General features: G+C 39.2%; 1 protein-coding gene across 1 annotated transcript in view; it reads left to right on the top strand.

The window, feature by feature from the left end:
* The window catches only part of LOC147733204 (intestinal mucin-like protein), a 203,123-nt gene that overhangs the window by 41,802 nt on the left and 144,144 nt on the right, over positions 1-17,177 (top strand). Inside the window, exon 4 of the mRNA XM_086956021.1 lies at positions 16,702-16,873. Coding sequence (XP_086812147.1) covers positions 16,702-16,873 — 172 coding nt within the window. The remainder of the gene's footprint in view (positions 1-16,701; positions 16,874-17,177) is intronic.

Here is a 17,177-nt window from a genome sequence, read left to right on the forward strand (position 1 = left end):
ACAATAGGTTCTCTACTTCCCTCACATCTTTTCAAATTCCCTTGGGCACCACCTGCTTTCAAAAACTACCGTTACTGCTTCCATGTAAATATTCATACTCTCCCTCCATTGTAATACAGTTTGTGCCTGCCCCCACAACTTATACAGCTCTCGCTTGGCCACTATGAACCTCAACATAATGACTCCCATGGGCGGCGCGAAATATCAATGTCATTTGGAATTCCAAGGAGTATCAATTGGGATAGTTTCTTTATCTCCAGGCCCTTACCTTTATCAAGCTCCTGTTTGACATCTCTCCAGAACCCCTTAATTTTGGAGCATACGCATACTATTAAAACAGGAGTAAACTAATTAGAATGCATAGGACTTCTAGCCCTGGTTGCCTGAGGTGTACAGTGAGGAGGGATCACCATTGTACATTGTATTCACATGCCCAAGAATAGAGTGGATAAGGTTATGATTTAAATATATTCATTTAAGGAGTTTCACTGGCAAGAACTAAGGGTATAAGAGCAGTTTATATCAGTGCATGTTCCATACAAATAGCAAGTAAAATCCCACATTTGGGATACAATCTAAATCAGTTAGTGATTGAGCAAGGGTGAGGAAGAGTCGCAGGAGAGGTATACAGTAAAATCTACGGGCTGTCTTGACAGCTGATTGACTTCCTGCTAGTTGAAATATGAGTTGAGAAGGAGATCCTTTAGCTGTCTCTTGAAGCTCAGGAAATAGGGGTTTGTTCTTACATGCACTGGAATGGAGTTCCAGATTTTAGGGGCATAGCTTGAGTAGGAGTGAACTAGGGTTTTTTGTTTGTGGACTTGGGATGTATGAGGAGCAAGATATTTGAACTTCTTAGGTGTCTTGAATGCCCTGATTTTTTTAGTTTTGAGGCGAGATAAGCTGGTTTACCAGTATGAAGGGCTTGATGAGTAAGACAGGCAACTCTCAAGCTGCAGCGAACTTTGATTGGGAGCCATTTCAGTTCTTTCAGTGTGGGGGAGATGTGATCATATTTTCTGGTCCATGTGACCATTCTGACTGCTCCATTGAGAGTATTTCTAAGGGGTGCAAGGTGAGATTTTGCAGTGACTGTGAGGGTGCCATTCCTGTTGTCTAGTCTAAGCAATGCTATTGCTTGTGTGGCTGTTTTGATGTCATTCAGCAGAAGGCAGGCTTTCATTTTCCTCTGAAGTTTCATAATGTAGACAGTACTCTTCTCACTGTTCTTTCTATGATCTTTTATGATCAGTTTGGGGTCTAAAGTGATGCCTAAAGATTTGACAGAGTTGGCAAGGGTAAGATTGTAGTTAAGAGCATCTATGGAGTTTAGGATTCTATGTAAAACAACAAAACGGTCATATAATGCAACTCACTAAATCATAGTAGCAAGCTAGATTGCTAGAAAACTGGGTGTTAGAAGGACTCTAAAACTGTGAAAACATGATTGCGCTTTTCAGTTAGGCAGCAAAAGTTATGAATATCATATTTCTCTAAACACACTTATTTGTCATATGACACAATCTCAAACAAATTGCCAGGTAAAATATACACTGAAATAGGTGCCCTCTGTGAGGTTAATAAGCATGAGTGGGTATCAAATACATCACCATATGAGAATAATGAAATTCTACTATTCGAGGTTCTCACTGTTGTATCATCTTAGATGTCTGTCTTCTTCAACTTCTAATAGCATCCACCCAGCTTAAATTGATTATTTTAGAAATTTGTGCTGGTATTTCCAGTTCAATTAATCTTTTGATGACAACGCCATATTGTAGCATCTACCGAAACAATAGCCTCGTTGACTGTTAATTAACTAAACTATTTTTCTGAATCCCGGGGAGTACCCTGTCCATCAAGATGATGGTCCTCTTACCCTGTTAAATAAAAGACACTTTTCTGGATATGGTGAAGTATCATGTATATCTAACCGATGGACAACCTGAACGATTTAGAGTTTGGCGGATCATCATGTTTCCAACAGTGGCGCCCTTGCTGGCTCCGCCGCGAGAGACGTCCCACCAATAGCTCAATAAACAGGGAAAAACATTCTGAAGTATGTATTTCCTTTACAGGATGACATGGAAAAGTCTGGTTGTCCCAAACAAAACAAAACAAATGAGAGCACACCATTGGAGACAACTCCAAGAGTGCTATGGTCATTATTTTTGTTTTACAAAATTAAATTCCCGCTTTGGAATGCTGTACACCACAGATGAAATTAATGGAAAGCAAGCGCCCCATTAGGACTGCCTTGAGAGCTGGAGTATACTCTTAAGAAGCATTCAAATAAAAAGAGGTGAAGCACAGTAATGAAAGGCCAACTATACAAGGAGAACATTTAGAACTAAAGGACAGGACAACCTGCCCTAACACTGAAGAACAACTAATTTTCAGACCAATATAAAAAAAATGACTGATGTGGACTGAATCATTCCCCCATGCAGTTCGCTATAATGAATGAAAGTAGAGTTTAAATGACAATTAGCCAGACTAACTTCAGAACAGAGCTGACCCAAATGCCCTCTATGTAGCTACATGTATATATATTTATACATATGGATGGATGTATTATTTAATGTTTTTTTTATTGCGAGATCCTGGTAAGCAGTTGAGATGCCAGCAAGAAGTATTACAGTGCAAGTTCTCTCCCCAATGGCTTTGTCAGAGACAGCAATAAACACCAAGGACATTCCCCACAAAAGTAATCGTTTACATTCCAAGTAACAAAACACCTATCTGTAGACTTTAATACAGGCAATAACAATCTCCCCTTAACCCTTAACCCGTGCGGGCGTTCGACGGAGTGGGCGGGGCTGCGTCGGCTAACGGTCGTGCACAAAACCGAGCACTGAGGGGATTAAATGATTATTGTTTTTAACATAAATTTTTGCAAGGAATGGGATGTGGCCTAGCGGCTAGAGTGGCCATCCTTGGAGTAGGTGAACTGGGTTTGAGTCTCTGCGGGCACGCTCAACATCCTGTAATTCTGGGCATATCACATAATCTCCCCGTGCCTGAAAGAAAGTGTGTCTGTCTGTAACGCAACTGGTGCTCATGTAAAGCGCTCTGATTCCTTCGGGCCTAGTTAATGCTATATAAACTGCAAATAAAAACAATCAATATGTCAGGCCTAAATCATTTATCAAAACTTTTCATAAGAAAAAGATCAAACCTAAGGCAACAGAAATGTCTTGTTCTAGTGAACCATTCAGACCTATAGCTGTTACTGAGCATACATTTCACACAAAGCAACCATCAATAAATCTTTACCAGACATAAACCTTCTTTTTAACAAATATTGTACCCCTGGGGTAGGCCTTGAAAGCATTGATTGCCTTGAACACCATCAATGACAGAATCCAATTTACTTATGAGGTCAATCAACACACAATCGCTTTCCTTGATGTACTCATCAACAGATCAAGCAATCCTAGTGACTAGCATCTACAGAAAGCCCACTGACAGGAACAACCTGTTACACTATCAAAGTTTTCATCAGAATTCCCTCAAGAACCACTTACCCTTATCACAACTGCTCAGGGTGAAAAGAATAGTATTGAATCCTTCTAACTTCGAACAACAATCTGATGATATGCTCAACAGATTCAGCCAAAGAGGATATCCCCGCGATGTGCTGAAATGAGCCAAGACATGTTGTTCTACTAAAACCAGAACATAACTTCTGTCAACATCAATGAGGACAGTGATAGTGTCAACATTTTCCACTATGAGCCAACGATACAAAAAAAAGATCAAAGATCATTGATCCTTTCTGACTTTGGAACCCGACTTCAAAGGTATTTTCAATGACTTACCAATTATTGTGTACAAGAGGGGTAAAAATATTAAAGACCTAATAACAAACAGACGCACAATAACAGCATCAACCAGTTACAAAGGAAGTGTACCATGCTATAACTGTAGCAATTGTAACAATATCATCAAAAGATCAAAGGATCAACCATTACACACCCCATGAAAGGTAGGAAAATCAAACTTAAGGTCAATGCGAACTGCTATACCAAAAATGTGATTTACATGCTCAAGTGCCCTTGAGGCCGTGTATATACAGGAAAGACTGAAAGAAAAATCCAAACTAGGATAAATGAACAAAAGCGCAATATCTATACCAGAAATGTAAAATCAGTCATTGCAGAACATTTTATTAAACATCGGCATAACATCAGTCAATTACAATTTATGATCCTTGAAGTCATTGAGAAAAGAGAGGGCAGAGATATAAACAGCTTTCTCTTACAGAGAGAACATTACTGGATCAGGTTCCTGGACTCTATAAAACCACATAGTTTAAATGATCGTATGGAATTCTTTTGCTACCTGTAACACCCTTACTGTGTGCTAATTGACATTTTGGTCTCAATCGTCTGATAATTGTTCTCTTATCAGCTTTCTGTTCTCACGTCTATTTTTTCAGCTATCATAATGTATGCATCTTTCTGAGAACCCCTCACCCTATCCTGTACCCCTAAAATTTTATCTCTCCATTTTATTCGATTCCTTCCATTCATGCTCACCAAGATTACTCGTATACACCCATCTTTTCTACATTTGACTCTTTTATATCAGTCACCTATTGTTATTTTTTTAAGCCTGTGTTCTTGTCTCACTCCTACATCATTTTTGCTATCTTCTCTGGGATTTATTCTTCGTCATTTGATGTCTTACTCACATCTTATAATTTATTTTATTGATGTGTTACATCTTTTGAAATGTTGACCTTTAATATTTTCTCTGTATAATATTGTGTAATATTATACTTTTTTTGTAATTAATGTTCGATTCAAAACAAACCTTGGTACTTCATTGTTTATGTTCTTACTTGGTTACGGTCTTTTTACTACAGTCCAATATGGCTCTCATTTTCCAAACCTTGGCGTCAACTTTCTTTGGTCCTTCCTCACTTTCTGTGCACCTACTCGCTTTAACTTTATTCAAGCCACACACGTTCTGAATGCTTCACCACTGAATAGGCGACCGCTGCCACTTTCAGACCCGTAAGTTTACTTTTGATCGACTATCAATCACACTGAAGCTATTACCATTCACCTTGATTTAATTGCACATGCATGCTTCATTCACGTTTCCTAGTGTCTTACTGTATTTAATTATACGTGTTAGCAGCATCAATCTTTCAGTTCATTCTTTCCGACCCGTGATTACATTCATGTTTACACTGTCATTTGTTCACGCATTGACGATGTCAGTATCGTCTTTAATTTTTCTGGCATCTTCATCAGCAATTCTGTTTAGGACTAATGAAACCGCTGTCTTTAAAATACGTGCAATAAAGTTTTGTGTCTGTTAGAATGCCACTGTTTTCACTTTTTCCGTTTCTTTTGGCACTATATTACTGCACAATGTACTTTCTATTGTTTGACACAGTCACGCCGTTTCTAAACAATTCCCATCTTCTAATTATATGGAGGATTTCCTGTGTTCCTAGTGTCTTTCCTATTTATTTCAAATTTTGGGTATTTCTAGTTTTCAACAACAGGATAACAGGTGGAGGGATATCATTCTGTTTGTTTGGTGTTTGTTATGATATCTTTGCTTATTAATTTTGTAGATACTTCACACTGACGAAGGGCTATTTGCTCAAAATGCATCGGGGGACATGTCTGAATGAACAGATGGATTAATGTATATTCATATGAATTATTCTGCATATGGAGCAACAATATCATATGAATACAAACAATTTGACAAATGATTAATTCATCATTCTTCATCCTTCACAACCTTCATCAAGAGTTTAAATTCCTGCTTCCGGCAGGCTTTAGGCTGTGCTCAAGGGGATGTTGCTTATTTAAGCAATGTTACCTACTTACATTCCCAAAATTGCCATCCTAACAAAGGTGCAACGAGGAGAAATAGGTTTATTACAGATGAAAATGCCTCTGAGGATTGTTTTTGTGCCGGAAGGTGTCCCTTCTAATCCTACCCGACACCTTAGAGAGAGCTGGAATGTGCTATTTTTTAATTAAATATGGCACATTTCTGCTCTCTCTGTTTGATGCAGTACAGCAAGTTGCCTTGGGGCTTTGCAGTGTATCAAAAGATATTACATCTGGCCCTTTCTGTTTAGCAGGACAGAAGCTCTGCCACTTTATGGTGCGGCTCCTGGTCTACCAATATTTATATGAGGCAAATAAGTCCCAACTTTTGAAGATGCTGGCTCTCTTGGATAGTTTTACAGACTCCAAGAATCTTAAGCCCCACACTACTGTTCAACAGTTGGAGTCAAGCTCAATCACTCATTCTAGCCAGGTGTCTGAATAAAGTTCCGGCCACTATCAGCAGGTCATCTAGTTCTTGCTCAGCCAAGCCCCTATTTTCAGCACGTTCAGCATATGAGACTAAAGACAAGGCCAGTTAGGCTTTCCTCAGTCTCTTTTTAGGCAGGCCATCAGTCAGCAAGATCTACCATCATCATAATCTTCTTCTGGTCTTTCAAAAAAAGTTCAATTGTGTTTCGATTAACTTGTTGTGGGAAGCAGTTCTTATAGGGCATACTGGCCAGTGATTGGTGGCAAATCTGGGTGTAGTCCTAAGAAAATTTCTATGCCCCGACCAAACTTCATTTTAGCACTTTCTGAAATGTTCCAGCAAACAGACCCTGAATGCTCTGCTCCAAGGGTCTTTCAAAATACTAGCACCACTTCACCAGTTTGTGAAACTCTAATGCTCATCAAGTGGCTATCCTATTTAAATTAGGGAACTCTCCCTGAAAACCAACCCTGACAGATACTGTAGCCAAGCACCATCCTCACTTTTGATGGCAGGTTTGCAGGAAGCAGAGCAGCTTTAAAGGATCCCAGACAATATAGCACGCTTAAGTATAACCATGTCAGTATGGAATGTGCCAGTCAGTTGTTTTTCAAGGTCATCAGTTTTTCCTGACCACAATCCAACATATGTACCAGTAGTTGATCCTGTCAACCCTCCTACCAATACCGTATGGCATCCTGCCTTCTCCAAGGAAGTGCCTTTTCACACCTCATTACAGTGCTTACTACTGCCAACACCCCAGAAAGAACCCAGCAGAACTAATTCAAGTATTACCCAAGTCCTCAAGCATAGACACCCATTGTATATCCAGACCTTGTTGTTTTCCTGGGACCACTTACAGATGACTTAGCTAAAGTTAAAACTTATGCAGCTATAAATGTAAAGATTATTTTTTAGGACATCTGGCTGCTGTACTTTTGCTCACATCAATGAAAGGTTGCCATTGTAGTCAAGAAGTGATATTTTTAAACTCAGTCATGTGAATGAGGTAAATCCATGCTGCAGTCAATATGTGGCACCTAACATTTATGCCACTTATGATTTTCTGCAGCATTGTTATTACGACCTTCTATACAAGGTAGCAAGACAATTATAGTTAGTCATTGTTATACCATGTTTAAGGATCAGAGCATATACGTTGTGGACTGTACAGCAGTTTTCCAGCTATCCAGTGCCCATAGTAAAAGTACAAACACTTCTACTAAGAATAAATGGGGAATTACACAAAAAGATGAACTTACCCATAAAGCAAAGTTCAATTTACAGGATGCCTACAATGGGGACACACTTTCGAGGATTAGCCCTTACCTTCATCAAACTGTGGATTTCATGAGAAGCACACAAACTATGAAAAATATTTACTTTCACTCTACATGACCACCAACCCTACAACCTGCCCCATACACCCTAAAATGCACCAACTGAGCATACACAACAAGTTGCACTGTGAATCAATTATATCCTAGAATAACAATACCCCAACAATTGATATAATCTACACATACTGCAAATACGCCAACACATTTGTGTATTCATTCATTTTGGTGTTTTGTATCATATCAGCATTGCTTGTTAGCCACTTTATTATGTTCTGCATAGAGTTGAGTGAAAAGAATGCATAATGCAGACATGTGTCACTATGAGGCATATTTCTGAATACATAAGATGAACGTCCAGTGCCTGAAGTATCTATGTTTAATATGTTATCCTTGATGCAAACAACATTTCCTAGGTATGTTGCAAGCCCTTTTACTGGCAAACTTCCAACACGATGAGCAAATTGATCTCTTAGAGAGTATAAGAGCTAGCTTATAGTAGAAAGCTGAGATGGAAGCAAAGATGTCTTCAGTAACTTCATGTTCAAAATTATGTTTAAAAACTAATTGTATATTAAATTGGTGAACTATATCTAAAAACTGTTTTTATCTAAATTCAATCTTTCCAAACAATGTTACTAGAAAAGTAAAAGTATTCAATTTTCATTTAGTAAAGGAGAAATTCAGTTTTGGAACAGCTAGAGATATACTTCTCCACTCATTCTAGTAATTTCCAAAAATCCTCTTTAATGTTAAAGGTTGGATTTTAAATTATTATAATGAAAATTACACTTTTAGAAACTTAATGATAAAACAATGTGTTTCTGAGAGAGTGATATATATATATATATATATATATATATATATATATGTTCTTTGAATTCAGTTAATATATTAATTCAACTTACAAAAAATTAAACAAATGTAAACCAACATATAATGAGACACACCACAGAATTAGATTATGACAAATTCGTTGATTTTATATTTAAATCTAAAAATGAGTATCCTCATTTATAATTAATATATACAGTACATGGTCAATCAGGGTCCAGGATGTACTAATATGAAAAGCGAAACAATACCACAATAATCACAAAAACCAATTTGTAGTTTGTTTATTAGTGATTATTGAGGCTCAACATATCCGCTTGACATAGCAAATACTTTCTGACCATAGTCCATTCAGGTTGGAAATTTTGTTTAAAAAATGATTGAATTCAGGTGATCAAAGTAAGTAAGGGTATGATATTGACACTTCAGATTTCATTGGCTAAAGAGCCCAGAAGACTATTTTCAGGACTGACTGTTGAAAACAAAGCCAAACGGGGGCCCTGAGGAACCGAAGAACTCACCAAAGAAGAAATAGTACTTTACATGTACATCCAACACATATTTGATGAAAAATGTAAAGGCATGCACAACTATAATTCTTCAAATAATTTGTATTTACAGTCATGAAGAATCCAACCAGCAACAACCTCCACAAATGGTAGCTTCATGAACAGTTCTGACACCAAGACGCTATAAATTAATGAACCGTGAACATATGTTTGTTCCTACTTGTTTAATTAATTATGAATTGCATTTATATACCAACTGAATTAAATGTACATATAAATTACTCCTTCAGGAACTAATTGTTTTATGAATAAGTGTATACCCTGGGGTAGTACTGGGAAGCCCTAACGTTTCTACTTATGAGAGGTTGATGGACCTGGGCAGAGTTTGCGAAGTTAAACGACACAGAGTTCTGCAAAGTGCCCAAAACTCTCTGCCATGCTAGAATGAGTTCTGTGAGCGTCGGAGTCTGGTATAACACGATCAGTATCACACGGAGCACCAGAGGATACATCAACAACCCCAAACTTACTTTAAATGCGTAAAAAAATATGTGGTAGCAAAATGCGTGGTAAGGGCACAATGTGGCAAAAACCTCACTGTAAAGGCTATTTCCCATTTGGTTCTAGTATGTCTCTCTAATAATGAGACAAAGGGTGAAACATTAGGTATTGGGTGGGGAGTGTTTTGGTACATCCACATTATATTTTGTAAGGCTATTTTGCCAGCAGTATGATTAATAACATAAAGCTACGGGCATTGTGTTGTTAATTGGCTCATTCTCTCTACCGTCTTATTAGCTTTTCAGCGATAGAGTGTGGCCTATTGGTGACATATAGTCAAGTCCTTTAACACCTTGGCTGCTAGGCGTTTTCCCCCCCTGTGCTGGAAATTGCACTTAGGCTGTATTCATGACGAGCTCAGCTCGTCATCAGCACAGCTCAACTGTGCATCATGACGAGCTGAGCTCGTCATCAGCATCGAAAGGGTTAAGAAATTTGTCAGGAGATCAGCGGTGAACTGTACTCCATTGTCTGACACCAATATTTCTGGAACTCATTTCTCTAGGAATAACTCTTGAAACGATTATATTATTGCCGAAGTGGTGATGTGATTGGCAATGTTGGCAACCATTCATATATAATAGTAGTCAGCCAATCTTAACAAAACTTTTCCTTAAGCGCCTAGTCGCTTCACAGGGCATATGATAGGATTCTCATTTTCCCAATCCTTCTCAAGGGGTAACCTAAAAAGACATTATTCAAAAAATTTCGCAACTCTGCTAAGAACCCGATGTTGAAATTGTAACTTTTTAGACCAAAAGTCGCCCAACAATCCTTTGCATGGTACAAGCAGAAACCTTTATTGTGGATGCATGGATTAAAGATTTGTAGTCAATACAGATTACAAATGGTAATCCCCACAAAAATGCCTGACTGCACACAAACACGCTATAACCTCTCTTTCCACTTTCTAATAGTTCTTCTCAGCATCTTTAAGGGTTTTTGAGTTAAAGGCAATTACTGTTTCTTTATTGGTAATGGCTTGTGCCAAGGTAGCCCTCACACCTTTGGAACTAGTGTCAGTAGGTATAATAGTTTTGTGGTCCACATCAGAACCACTAAATAGGGAGATTTAGAAACTTCTGCTTTGATAGTGGTAAAAGCTTTTTGCCATCCTTGGTACCACACGTAATGGGCATATTTCCTGAGAAATGTTCTCAAGCGATACACAATCCCAGAACGTTTTTCTAGAATTTTAGAGTAGAACACAGCAAGTCCTAAGTAGGACTTGGGCTTCTCTTCATTGCAGGAGGTCCGGGCCTTTTTCCGCTTCAACTAGGTCAATTTCATGTTTCACTGTGTCTTCGGGGATATTGTGACCCAAATAGGTGACACATTTCATCCCAAATTGGTGTTGTTAAGAAAGCATCCCTCAACCTGCTTAGTATCTATACTAAAGTATCATTGTGGAATTTAATGTCTTTACCATAGATTAGGATTCCATTCTGAAAGCACACAACACATTGGACACTGTATACAATTTGTTGCCGAATTGTTGAAATACTGCAGCTGCAGAATCTATTGAAATACTGCAGCTGCGGAATGACATACATAAAGACGAGAGATGTCTAGACTCAGGCGTAGAGGTTTACTTGGTGATAGGCAGTTCACACATCAATCTCGATAAAGCATGAAGCCTCACCAATCTAGCTTAAGGTTTCCCCTAATTTTGGAAGGGGATGACAATCAATCCACAGTTCTTTTTGATGCCTCCACCCCAGTAGTTTCGACTCATGTTTTGTGATGTTGACCTTGCCACAGTAGATCTTTATTTGAAGGAACCAGTGGAATTGGGTCGTTTTTGTTTGCACAAGTTTGTTGTGTAAAACTGGAATGGTTTCACCTTGCTGATTATTACACAACCTCGGGCAGCACAGGGTTGATATCTAAATCGCCCAGGCTGCATTCAATGATTGAGAGTGCCCTAAGTCACACTGAAGAATGGCCAACCAGCCTAGCAAGCAACAGAATCTATGGCTCAAAAGTAGGTTTGCCAAGCTAAACCTGAACTGCTGGCACATGTGCAGTAGCACATGTGCCTTACAAAAACACCTGATTGCCTGACCCTCATGCCAAGCAAGGGTCAGAGTGAACATCACAGGCTATGTTGATATTGAAATAATGTCCAGAAAATAAAGGAAGATGGAATTGTAGGTAAGGGCAGGAGTCCAAAACTGTATTTATTAGCCACAAATTCTGATGTGTTATCTTTAAATAAGCCGTCATTTGTATTATCTTCTGTTTGAACAGGAATAATCGCTAAATCACTTGGTCAACTCACACTATGGGCTAGATGTAGGTAAATCAGATTTACCGATTCATAAATACCAAATTTTACCGATTCGGTATTCATGAATCAGTAAATCTGATGTAGGTAATTATTCGGTAACAAATACCGAATCGGTAGGATTCGGTATTTGCCATTGATTCCTATGGGCCTTGAAGCAAATAGGAATCAATGGCAAATACCAATTCGATAATTACCGAATCGGTAAAAAACCGAATTGCCAAGGGGGACAGGGTGTCACTTTGACACCCTGTTGCACCCCTGTTTCTGGCTTGTGAGCCATGTGGCACACAGACATGCCCTAAGTGTCACAGGTGTACATGCACAGATGTGCCTGTACACAGGAATTCGTTATTTACCATGCAATAGTATTGCTTGGTAAATAACAAACTCTTAGGGGCCTGTGGCACTGTTTGCAGTGCCATCTACATATTGATTTACAGAATCGGTAAATTTACCGATTCGGTATTTTACCGATTCTGTAAATTTACCGACACTGTAAATTTACTGATTCTGTAAATCAAAGGCCCCCTACATTACAAAACCCAAATACCGGTCGGTAAAGGCCGTTATGAGATGTAGGGGCATGTTAAATTACAGAATCGGTAATTTAACCGAATTTGTAATTTTCCGATTCGGTAAAATACCGAATTGGTAAAATTACCGATTCTGTAATTCAACATGTAGGTAGCACTGTAATCAGTGCTACAAGGGTTTAAGAATTTGTTATTTACCACCAACTAGAAGTTGGTGGTAAATAATAAAAACCCTTCAAAAAGGATTTTTTTTGCTTTAAAAAACGTGCCATGTTGCAGACATACATGCCCTAAGGGCATGTATGTCAGCAACATGTGTACCCATGCACAATTGAGGGGTGCTATAGGGTGTCAAAGTGACACCCTGTCCCCCTTGCAAATTCGGTAATTACCGAATCGGTAATTACCGAATCGGTAAATACCGATTCGGTAATTTCTGAATCATTCCGATTCGGTAATTTCAAAAGTGAAATTACCTACATCCCATTTACCTACTTCTAAATACCGAATCGGTATGATTCGGTATTTAAGAGTAGGTAAATCGAGATTACCTACATCTGGCCCTAATTCTCTAACAGAGAAATAGTAAGAAGTTTTAAAGGCTACTTACAGGAACACTTTAGAAAATCGACTGATTGTTCCATCTTCATCACGTAATTGGGCATGTGTTTTCTTTTATACCTAAAAATGACCAGGTATAAAGACCCTGTTTTTATAATGGATAATTGAACAACATTTCAATCAAGGATAGACATCCTTTGCTAAGTATGAAAATAGGTGGTGAGTGGAAGATGATTTTCCACACCCTCTTCGGGCATCAAAATATCACTTCACACCATTTGAGTTGTGCCGCCTTCCTACAGTTTTTCTGCTTTCAATTTTCTCTGTTATCTTAAATTGGTTTGCCTTACTTTTCTTGGACAACATTTTGGGACTTAAAATGATCCTTTTGGAACATCAAGAACAAGTGGGCATGGAATTGTTCAGGCTCCAGAAACATCATTTCCATTGTAAGCCACAGGCATGTAAGCTTGAACAGGAAGACATCGAATTATGTGAGTTTAGATTAACCTCATCTGTGGATCTCATTAGGGTGTATGATATTTTTGTTTTGCCATCTCTGATAAGTTGTACAGAAACACAATGTTTCTTTAGATTTACAAACTTTATTTGTGAATTTAATGAAGACTATGTAGAGATTGCCCACCAAACTACTCAGATCATAAAGAAGTAGATTTTGAAAAAAGATGGGGCAATGTAGCTGTAAAAGCTTTTAATATATTAAAACAGTTGCTTGTGTAGGTCACTATCTTACATGACATAAATACATTAAAAAAGAAATTGGGGAATAAGGTGCCTCTGATAGAGCAGTGGAAGCTATTCCAGAAAGAAGATGCTGATGGAAAGAACCATCATGTATTTTATTTTCTCATATTTTGTTGGAGTCTGAATGTAATTGTTTTGGGCCCTATTCCGATTTCGGTTAGGAACTTGGTCCGGAGCCCTTCCGACTGAATCGGTCAGTCCCGGCCGGATTCCTACCCGACCGAGTCATTCCGATGGGCTCGGTTGGGAAGGAATCCGACTTGGATTTCCGGATTACAGATGACAGGCTCGAAGAGCCTGTCTGCAGTCCAGAAACTCCTCCAGTACTCCCCCAGTCGCCTCTGTGCGACCAAGGGAGTATGATGGCAGCTTTTCACTGCCTTTTCGTGCCGGTCTGTCTGGCACAAAAAGGCAGTCGGAAGCTGTCTCTGGGGGCCCCCAGCAGGGCACCCATGTGTGTGAGGCCGCCGGATGGCGGCCTTGGGGCACCCATGGTGCTCCTCCATTGATCCCTGCACCCAGTGGCAGGCACCTTGGGTGCCGGCCACAGGGTACAGGGATGAACTTCACCCCTGCTTTCAGCAATGCAAGCATGCTTTCCGGTCGGAAAGCATGCTTGCATTGTAAGGTATACGAATGCAACCAAACCCTGTTCGATCGCATCGTAATACCAGGGCTGTAACCGATGACAGCAGGTCGGTCGGTTACAGCTCCTGCTCCAGCTCCTGCCCGATGTCAGACAGACTTAGGTCCGTCCGACATCGGAATAGGCCCCTTAGTGTTTGAAAGAGCACTGGGACATGAAGATGACTTGTAGTGAATGCAGACATTTTCCGATTGAGTTGAAATAACCATCTGAAATTCTTACAGACCAATGGAATTTGTAATGTATGAGACATCTTCACTAAATGAACAATTGTCAAACACAATAGGCATTTTTCTTTGCACATTACACTTTTGTCATCACTTATATTCATGTTTACTTAAGAACATTCAGTCATTCTTGCACATCAAGCATATAAAAGGCAACACTTAGAGACATGTGATCCATTGCAATGCATCTTGTTCCTTGATCTTTTTTCATGCTCAATGCCCACTAGCTAATTACTTTTGCTCCTGATATGTCCTGCACAAATTGGATTTTCCCTTTGTGAATTAACATTCATTTGATCTTTCATGTTCTGCTTGCTGTTCTCAAGGCTTCTTTTTTTCAAGTAGTATGGTGGATCATCTTTCTTTGCTGGAGTTTGTCATCTAGACGTTATTGTCACCACTATTTACATCTATAACCAACAACTACAGGATTGGCTAATTAGGTTTTACTCTCACTTAATATCGTCCCAAGGGTCCACCTGTCACCATTTTTTCTACACAGTGTGGCACCATAGATTCTGCATGGAGTCACTTAAGGCAAATCAGAAGGGCATCTGACAATCTCCATGTCCAGTCCCTAATACCTTAGTCTCACGAACTGATTAACATGATGTTGTCAGCATGCTGACAATGTTTTCAGAGTTGGAAAACATGCATTATCATTGGTGTTGTATCTGCTGATTCTCAGCTCACTGATCTTACTTTTACCGTCCATCTTTTGACTAGGAGTTGTTAAAGAGTATGTGATGTCGCTTCTGTTCCTCCTATGACTTTGGTGAAATTACATAGGTTCCTGCTGAAATCAATATTCTAAAATTACAGTGCTTGTGAAGATTCATACTCCATCTTACTTTGGCATAGGACAATTCTATATAAATGTTGACAATTTTATGAAGCACACAGCTGTGGAAAAATCACAGATGTGTCATGAACCTCTCATTCTAGAAGCTTAAGAGATGGTCGGGTGTATATTGTGTGTTATACAAAGGGCCTGTGCCACTGGAGCATCACTTCTTTTGACGGGGCAGTGGCGCAGGACTCTCAAACATATCTATGAGGTAACTCAAAGCCGCCCTGCGTGGCTTTTGCATGGCTTTCATGGATATGAAGTAAGGCAAGGCAGTGCGAAGCACTAGGCTGCCTTACTCTGTATCAAGGAGGTGTTAAATGGGCTTAGCCGTGGGTGTTCTCATGCAACACCCATGGATTATGACTCTGCTCCAGGTTTACAAAATTCATGTAAACCTGAGGCAGCATCAAAACCTTACGCCTCCTCAAAGCAGGAGTAGCGTTGAGAAGTGTTGTCATTTCTCCTCGTTTTTTCTTTTTTCCATGTGTGCTGCATTCTCAGGCACAAATAGTACGAGGAAAACGGCTTAATGGGTTGTTTTTGGGCAGGAAGGAGCCCCTTCCTGCACAAAAAAAATCATGCTAACAATGCAGACACCCCTGCGCCATGGTATTGAGGTGCCTGCACTGGTGCTAGGCACCACATTTTGGCACAGCTGAAAGGACAGGGATTCACAATATCTTGTGTATACGATGCATTCCTGCCCTTTCAAATTGGTGTAGGTCAGCGCCTCAAAAAGATTTGCAACTCTGACCTGCGCCAGTCTTTTGTAAATATGCCACTTGGTTTGCTATTATTGCAAGGTGGTAAGCAAGCACCCAGGCCAGCTATTGCAGATTTTATTTTCCTTTCCTAAAACTTTATAGAACATGTTTTACTTGGATGTTGTGGAATGGAATGAATTGATAACTGAAACAAGATGTGAATTCCTTTTATTTTCACGCTGTATGGTATCAAAAGGTCAACATTTTGAATTAGACTGTAGACTTTCTTTAAGCACAGCACGTACTGGTTTTAGCAACAAAATGCAGCTGTACAGTTTTAAGCCTTTTGAAGTGGAAGAGAACATTTTAAATAACCAGAACAACAATCTTTAGAAAATATTTTTTATTAAATGTTTCAAAACCGTGACCAAAAACTAGAAGTAGCCACAGCTTTATATAATACTCTGTATGTGATGGACATGAAAACCTAAATATACTTGCAGGGCTCATTTCGCAATAAAGTTGAGTGGGCTTATAACACACGACTCCATGTAAATATTTAAGATGGATTTGAATTCTTTTCATTGCAGACGCCCAAACCGATACCTACATGTGAGATGTTTGAGTGCTCAAAAAATAACACGCTTGTTCCGATCATAAACATGAACTGTCCTCTTCCCGAGAAACTCAATTGCTCTTTAATCCAGAGAGTGTATGATCCTAATGCTGCAGATGGATGCTGCTACCGAGATGAGTGCCAAGGTACCGTGTCACAGCTTTATTTACTTAGCTCAAATAAAATTGAAATGTCTTCTTGCAACCACAAAAAAAAGATACTATCAGTCTACCACATACTTTAAGTGGGATAAAAAAGGGGACCTGTGGAGCTATAATTGGCGTAAACTATGTAATTTAGGCAGTGGCTTAAACACAAAAACAGTTTCTGTGATTCACATAGCGTACCACCAGACTAGCAGTTTGGTGCCTCTCTGGGCTTTTGGTTATTGCATCAGGTAAGTGACATACACTTAAAACTAGCCAGAACTATTAGCGTTGTCAATGGTTA

Source organism: Lissotriton vulgaris, chromosome 2_1, assembly GCF_964263255.1.
Source record: "Lissotriton vulgaris chromosome 2_1, aLisVul1.2, whole genome shotgun sequence".
In the NCBI taxonomy this organism is placed as follows: Eukaryota; Metazoa; Chordata; class Amphibia; order Caudata; family Salamandridae; genus Lissotriton; species Lissotriton vulgaris.